Source organism: Cucumis melo, chromosome 7, assembly GCF_025177605.1.
Source record: "Cucumis melo cultivar AY chromosome 7, USDA_Cmelo_AY_1.0, whole genome shotgun sequence".
Taxonomy (NCBI): Eukaryota; Viridiplantae; Streptophyta; class Magnoliopsida; order Cucurbitales; family Cucurbitaceae; genus Cucumis; species Cucumis melo.
The window spans coordinates 18,043,777-18,051,935 of record NC_066863.1 but is presented as its reverse complement, the minus strand read 5'-3'; the positions used below and the strand labels follow the sequence as shown (position 1 = coordinate 18,051,935).

General features: G+C 29.6%; 1 protein-coding gene across 1 annotated transcript; it reads left to right on the top strand.

Annotated features, from left to right (window-relative positions):
* Positions 1-5,868: 5,868 nt before the first annotated feature.
* On the top strand, positions 5,869-6,567 carry LOC103501166 (protein PELPK1-like). The gene has a single exon (XM_008464671.3). It carries the CDS (start codon positions 5,973-5,975, stop codon positions 6,324-6,326), a length of 354 nt encoding a protein of 117 aa, XP_008462893.2. The 5' UTR covers positions 5,869-5,972; the 3' UTR covers positions 6,327-6,567.
* The last annotated feature ends 1,592 nt before the right edge of the window (positions 6,568-8,159 follow it).

Sequence of the window (8,159 nt, the reverse complement as noted above, 5' to 3'; positions counted from 1 at the left end):
TCATTTTTAGTATTTTCTAAATTTGTTGTTACTAAGTGATAGATCCATATCAGTGATAGATCCTTATCAGTGATAGATCCATATCAGTTATAGATCCATATCAGTGATAGTTTCTTTTTTGTTTAACACTGATTATATATTTTGTTTTTTAGCTATCTGTGGTCCCCATTGTTGCATCAAAAGAAGAAATGAAATCTGAGTACTTCAGATATTTTTTGGAATTAGAAAATGATAGATTGGATGAAGAAGCATGTGCTATGAAGGAAAACAATATGGCAGAAAGAATATCTTCTTTACATGAAGATATTAAAGATTTAAAAAAACAACACAAAGAAGATTTAGACTGCTTGAAGAAGGGACAAGAGGAGATTGTTCGTTTGTTACTTTCACTGACAGAAGTGGTAAATCAAAGACTTTCGCACAAATCTGAAAGTGAAAAACAATCTCAAGAGCCCTTGGAAAAGAATCCTCCTCCATCAATAAGTTTAGAAATGATTGATGCTGATGTTGATAAAGAGAAAGAGGTAAAATTATTAAAGCTTCTAGTTCTTTTACTTTTATTTTTTTCCCAAGACTATTATGTTTGTGTGTGAAAAGTCTATCAATGATAGAACTGTATCAATGATAGACTGTTCTTTCTATGATTTAAGTCTATTAGTGATAGACTATTCTGAAATCTCAATTGTGATTCAAAAGTCTATCAATGATAGGATATTGACAATTTCTATAATTCTTTTCATTGCAATACTAATATTAATATCTGCAAAAGATTGAAGATAACGAGGAAACCGAGGAAGATGATAATCATCGTAAAAATAAGTAAAAAATGGTGCATGACACATCAAACAAAGTGAAGGTATTATAATAATCACATTTTGTTGTTTTATGATAGACTTAATGTATATATGTAGATAAACTTTAATTCATATTATATTTTCAGGTTGTTCAAGAAAAGGCAAAAGTGAAAATTATGGAAATAGCGACGAATATTGAAAAAACTAGGTCGAAGAGACAACCTAAACCATCAAAGAAAGTGTTGGAAAATGTGAAAGAAAAAAAGAATGCAAGAGGCAAGAAGAATGATTCTCCAAAACCAACAAGACATTCTCCTAGAATAAAAGATCTAGCACCTGGTTTTGATTTGCAAATCTTTCAATTATAAGTAGATGGATAATGTATTGCAGTAGTTTTGTTGATATTTGTGATAGAGTTCACATTGTTTTAATGAACAAATTTCTTAATATTTAGTAGATAGATATTGTAGTGCATTAGTTTTTTTGTGGATGTTTGTGACAGAGTTCACATTGGACCTTCATATCCTGTTAGTTGATTTTACCATATTAATGAAGAAAAAGTTTTTTGTCTGTCTTTGTTTGCATTGAGATTAGTATTTATTGAACCATTCCTTTCATCAATTATCCCTTCTAGTTCCTTCAGTTGTACATTGGTTTCTATCATTGGTGATGACTACACAATAAAGTCTATCATTGATAGAAACTATATGTGATAGACTTTGTAGTGGATTACTTCATATTACTACTTTACAATATAGTCTTGAGAAAAAAGTAGATTATTATTGAAAGGTTTGAACTATTCCTTTCATCAATTATCTCTTTTAGTTCCTTCAATTGTATATTGGCTTCTATCACTGGTAGAAACTATTGGTGATAACTACACAATAAAATCTATTATTGATAGAAACTATCTGTGATAGACTTTACAATAAAGTCACTTTTACTTTTATAGTCTTGAGAAAAAGGTAGATTATTATTGAATGGTTTGAGTCAAACAAATAGAAAGTATTTACTACACACAAAAAATAAATGCTCTATATGCACGATAACAATGGCTGCATCTTGAGTGACTTTTCTTCTCGCCAATTGATAGTATTCTTTGTTTTCGCAGTCGTCCTGCTCGACGCTTGAAAGTTGGAGGTAGTATGTTATTCTCAATCCCAATAGACTTCCAATTAGCATGGTTCCCAACCAGACGAACTGATCCAGTATAAGTTGAAATCAAAGTACTTGACAAAAAATATTTGGAAACAAAAGAGTAAGTATTCATATTACGCCCACGAAGAACAGCAAGAGCGTGGGCACATGGAATTTCATCAAGATCCCAAACGCGACAGGTACATGATTTGCAATCTAACCGTACAATAAATTATTTTCTTCCATCAGTCACTTGAAATTCAACATCATTAATAGCATTAACCTGAAGAAAAAAAAACTTAGTCAACATATATGGTTTATCACTGATAGAATCTATCGCTGATATAAACAATCACTAATAAGAATCTATCAGCGATAGAGTCTATAATTGATAGGTCTTGTTATATTACCCTTTAATTAAATAAATAAACATTGAAACACAAAAACTTAAGCTTATATTACCCTTTAATTAAATAAATAAACATTGAAACACAAAAACTTACTGTGAAGCTTCTTGAGTTTTGATGTTGAATTCGTAATTCTCCCTCAGCCCAACTAGTTAAAACAGTTCTCATACGACATGCAACTTTTCTTCGATCATAAAACCAATTTTGAAGTATTTGTCTGATAGAATCGAGTAATGCTGCAACAAGCTTTCTGAAATGTTTGTAGTCATCATTTGATATCTTTTCCTTGTACAGTATGCTCGAGCCCACTTTTCAAAACTAACCTTACTAAGATAGTCTCGTATACTATGATGCATAGACTCCATCCATCTCATATTAGTCTCAAAATCAACAACTGTATATGCTTTTCCACATCTAAAGAAGAGCTTATCAATTATAGGGTCCTTATATATCAACTTCAAATTTTTTAGAAGGTGTTGCAAACAAACGCAATATTCAGCATTTGGAAAAACATTATGAACACTTTTTGAGATACTTAAATGTTGATCAGATATTACAACTAAATCTTCCCGATCCCCTAAACTATTCTTTATATTCTCAAAAAACCATCTCCAGGATGCATCATTTTCAAAATCTACAATACTAAAGGCCAATGGAAAAATTTGATTATTACCATCAATTGTTGAGGCTGTCAAAAGAGTTCCACCATATTTAGATTTCAAAAATGTACCGTCAACTGATATATTGGGCCTACAATATTTCCATCCTTCAATGCATGCTCCAATAGCCATAAAACAGTACTTAAAATATCCCTCTGTATCAGTTTTATAAGCAGTGAATGAACCTGAAATAAAAAATATTAATATATATATATATATATATATATATATATATATATATATATATATCTACACATACATAAAAAACAAATAGCATGTTCTTTTACTATAGGTCTGTCACTAATATGGTTTATCACTGATAGACCCTATAGTAAACCACCATAACACCAGTCGTCTGATGATATGCTCATTTAATATAAGGCCTATCACTGATAGAACTTGTCAGTGATAGACCATATCATTAAAAGCTTGATTGATGATATATGAATTGTAAGAATAAAAACATACCTGGGTTAATTTCTTTTAGTTTCATAAAAAATTTTGGAATCAAGGCATAAGATTCTTTTGCTTCACCATTCAAAGAATACATAACAAGTTCCTTTTCCCTCCACGCTTTATAATAGCTAACATTTACACCAAGTTTAGTACGCATGTGAATCATAATATCATTTGGAGTCGAACGGTCAAAAGAACTAAAGTCTTTTACAATACAATCACTAATCAATGATGAAGATGCTTGTTTATGAGTAGTTTGAATAACATTTATGGAGCAATTGTGATTAGCAATATACTTCCTTAGTCGCCATAATTCCCTACCCTTGTAACGATATGCACGAACATACCATGGACAATTATCTTGGGAGCACTTAAACTCAATAGATTTAGAATTTGATCTCACAGTCTTGAACTCAAAGTTGTTTTTTATAGCAATGTAGTAAAATGACTTTGATAGTAGTTCCTTGCTAGCAACATATCCTTTTCTTTCAAATCGAATGTAGAAGACAAGCTACTAACATGAATATCCGTAAGGATTTGAAAATCATCATCAATGGAAGAAGAAGTCAGCAAAGAACACAAATTATCCATCCCACTGTCAACAACACTAGACCATTCTAAATCCATATTAGAGACATGAGCAATAGCATGGGCAACTAATGAATGTCTTGTAATTTGCCCTTTAACTAAACTTAGAAACCAAGTAACATCTTTATCTTCTTGAATTTGAACCACAGTTTGAATATCAGTGATACCATAATCCAATAAGATTGACAGTTGTATTGAAGAAGGAGATGCATCAGATCGAACTTCTCTTAATATCAAACTCACAAAATTTTCAAAACACATCATCTCATCAACCAATACACCTGTAGTCTTGTAATTCAAGTAACTATTTGTATCATCCCACTGTCCACTATGAAACACTACTATTGGAAGTTTAATCATAATTCCAAATTACTGTAGAATTAAAAAAAATAGGTATTAGTGCTAGAAGACAAAGTGTCTATTAGTGATAGACTTGTATCATAGTGTATTAGTGATAGAATTCTATCAGTGATACACTAGGATATACAAGTCTATCACTATCATTAATAGAAAATGATAGACATGTAATTCTGCCAGAAGATGAAGTCATATCAGAATAATAATAAAAGGAACATGTAATTCTTTTAACCTAAAAGCAATCGACAAAAAAATATTCTACAAAGATTCAAACAAATTATTAAAATTAGAGGAAACAACTAAAATCAAAGATTAAAACAGAAAAACTAAAATAAGAGGAAACAACTAAAAAGAAAGAATCTAGAGATTTAACGAAACTAAAATCAAAGATTACATACCAGATGTGAGAAAATAGACAATAAGATGACGACTGGTTGGAGGCGGAAGAAGGCGTTGTTGGAGGCGGAAGAAGGCGTTCTTAACGTGGAGAATGGTAAAGATGAAAAGGGAGAAAATCGTGGAGAATATATTGGAGAAGGGAGAAAATCGCGCAGAGGAGGAGGAGAAATTTGCGCCAACATCGTTTTTAAAACAAGGACAATATTGGAATATATTTTAAAAAATAAAAAATTTGCTATATTTGCAAATTGTTTAATAAACTGACATATACTTAATATTTTATACCAAAATGGTTATACATTATAAAATCTCTTGTTATATTTATGATAATAATAATAATAAAAGAGCTAAATTATCACTTAGAATGTAAAAATAGGTTTTCGGTCATGCAAACTCTTAACTTTATTGGTTTGTTGGTTTACCTAATTCAATTCATTTAATAACTATTATCAGTTTTATATTTTTTATTTGTAAAAAAGAATGTTTTCTTAATACTTATCGTTATAGTTTAAACATAATTTATTTTAATGTCTTTCCTAATTAAATATAACTAAATTCTAAATATTAAAACTAAAAATTTTAGTTTACAAGGACTTTGATTTGGTTTCTAAAACATCCTAAAGGGTACATATATAACAAACCAATAAATTTATTAATACTTATAAAACTAATTAATTTGGTTTTCGAAAACTGAACAATCTTTTACCTTTTTTGAAATAAGATAAAAACTCCTTAAAAATGGATAATAAAAGAAACAACTCATAAATATTTTGTTTTTCAAAGATAAAAATAACAATTTAATTTCCAAAATTATCAAATAAATTAATTTTTAAAATCAAATAATGTAAAATCAATTAAAATAACATTTCTTCAACAAAAACAAACATAAAAACACTTATCTTGATCCAACTTAATATCTACTTTGGTGATCTAATTTCCAAGTTCATGTCATTTTTGTCATTTAGTTGTTGAACAAATTCTTCAAGAAAGTAATTAAACTAAGATTTCTTGTTTTCAAGATCATATCAATGGCGGCCAGAACACACCGACCTTCATCAACCAAATTATCCTAAACCAAAGTTCCAACCAATATATAAACATATCATGATGGCTTACAATGCATCTCATCTCTCATCTTAACAAAAACTTCAAATCATCTTCTCAAAGGGAAAAAAATGGCTTCTTCAAAGTTCTTGATCATTGCCTTTATGGCTACTTTGGCTCTCTCAAGCATCAACTTCGGCCAAGCTGCTCGCCATCTTTTGCAAACCACTCCGCCCTTGATGCCAAATCTTCCAGCAATTCCAACCGGGATACCGCCATTCCCTGCCTTGCCAAACCCTACTCTTCCAAATTTACCACAACCTACAATACCGAAGGTTAATCTCCCTCCGCTTCCGAACGGGCTAGCGTTGCCACCGCTCCCGACAATGGCACTTCCGAACTTTCCATCAATCCCTACCATTCCAACTTCATTCCCTTCCATCCCATTTTTGTCCCCTCCTCCTGCAACATCTTCTTCTCCCTAAACTTGGTTTGGTTATTATTTAATATATGCAGCCCTAATTGTTGTTGGTTAATTAGTTTAAGGGTAGAGTTGTGAAGTTTTATTGATAACTCGTAAATGTGTGTTTTAATTTCAATATTCATATCTTCTGTTAGATTGAAGTTCAGACCTCCATGGGTATCATATAGCGTTCCATTTGATGAACCTGCTAGCTTGTACTACACGAATACGATAAACTGTTTTTAATTTTTATTTTTAGTAAATTTTGATTCAACCTCTCTCCCTCCCATCATGATCACCACCACGCAACCCAGAAATTTTACTGATGGAAACTATATAGATTAATAAAAATAACATGGAAAAAAATGTAAAAAATGGAGATTCAACCTTAGTTTTATATAACTTGGAACACAATTTTACCACACGTCCAATTTCTAAATTTGGTATTACCTTTACTTATTTATAGGCATCTTTTAAAAAATATAAGAAAATGTAAAGTATTTACGTTGTATAGAACAATTCCGAAAGTAGAAAAATCTTAGAGATCTAAAATACCAAAAATACCATGTTAACTACACCGTCAACAACACATGCCTAATATATTTGCGATCGTTTAGATTTGAATTTTACTATTGTTTGGTGATCGTTTAAATATGACAACAATTTATTTTTTCAATTCTATTGTTTAATTTGGTTATGTTTAAATTTGGTTACACAATCTTTAGATTTAATCGTTTAGATTTGGGTCCGATTTTTTTTCAAATCTTGGTACACGTTTAGATTTGGCTACAGGATCGTTTAGATTTGACTAAACAATTTTTAAAAATTCTTTTACTACGTGTTCGTTTATTTTTTTTATACAATCGTTTAGATTTGACTAAATGATTTTTTAAATTCTTTTGGTACACGATCGCTTAGATTTTTCTACCGATGATTTTTTTTACAGGATTGTTTACATTTGGCTACTTCAATCTGAATGATTTTTTTAAAGATTTTTTATACACTATTTTTTAGATTTGCTATTTTTTGTACACGGTCGTTTAGATTTAGTTATCCAAATTCAAACGACGTAAAAAAAGAAAGGAAAAGAAGAAAGATAATGGAAAGAAATCAGAGAAAAAAAAAAGAAGGACGATTGAAAGATTAATGACGTAAAAAAGAATTAGAAAAGAAAAAACGAAGGAAAATATTAAACGATGTAAAAAAGAATAAAAAAAGAAGAAAAGACATTGAGAGAAATCGAAAAATCAGAAAAGAAGAAAGACGATGGAAAGAAATTGCAGCGAAAAAAAAGACGATGAAAAAATTTAATAACGTAAAAAAAGAATTGAAAAATAAGAAAGATTGTGGAAAGAAATCGCAGAAAGAAAAAAAAAAAGAAGAAAGACAGATGAAATAAATCGGAGGAGGAAGAATATGAAATAAATGACAAGAGGAAAAAAAAGATTTCATCGCAAAACAAAAAAAAAAAAAAAAAAAAAAAAGAAGAAATGGCAAACCTGATACATAAGTTTCCCCTATTTATATATATACAACATAAAAAGCATTAAGTTACTCAATCTGTTGGTGCCACCGCATTAAATTATTATATTATCGATAATATTTTCATTTTATTTTATTCCTATCATCCCAATAATTATGTAAAAATAAAGAGTTTTAAAATATTGATATTGTTAGAAATATTGAGGTTTCAATTTTATGAAATTATTGATTAGATATATCACTATAATATTAATATTGAGTTTGATGGATATTTCCTAAAAGAAAAGAAAAATAAAAACAATTAAAGAAATAAATATTTTATGTTTATTGGTTTATATTTTATCCACACGTCACATTTTATTACCTTTCTTTT

Bases quoted from the DNA above. Each gene is read 5' to 3' on its own strand.
- LOC103501166 (XM_008464671.3), top strand. From the start codon at position 5,973: ATGGCTTCTTCAAAGTTCTTGATCATTGCCTTTATGGCTACTTTGGCT.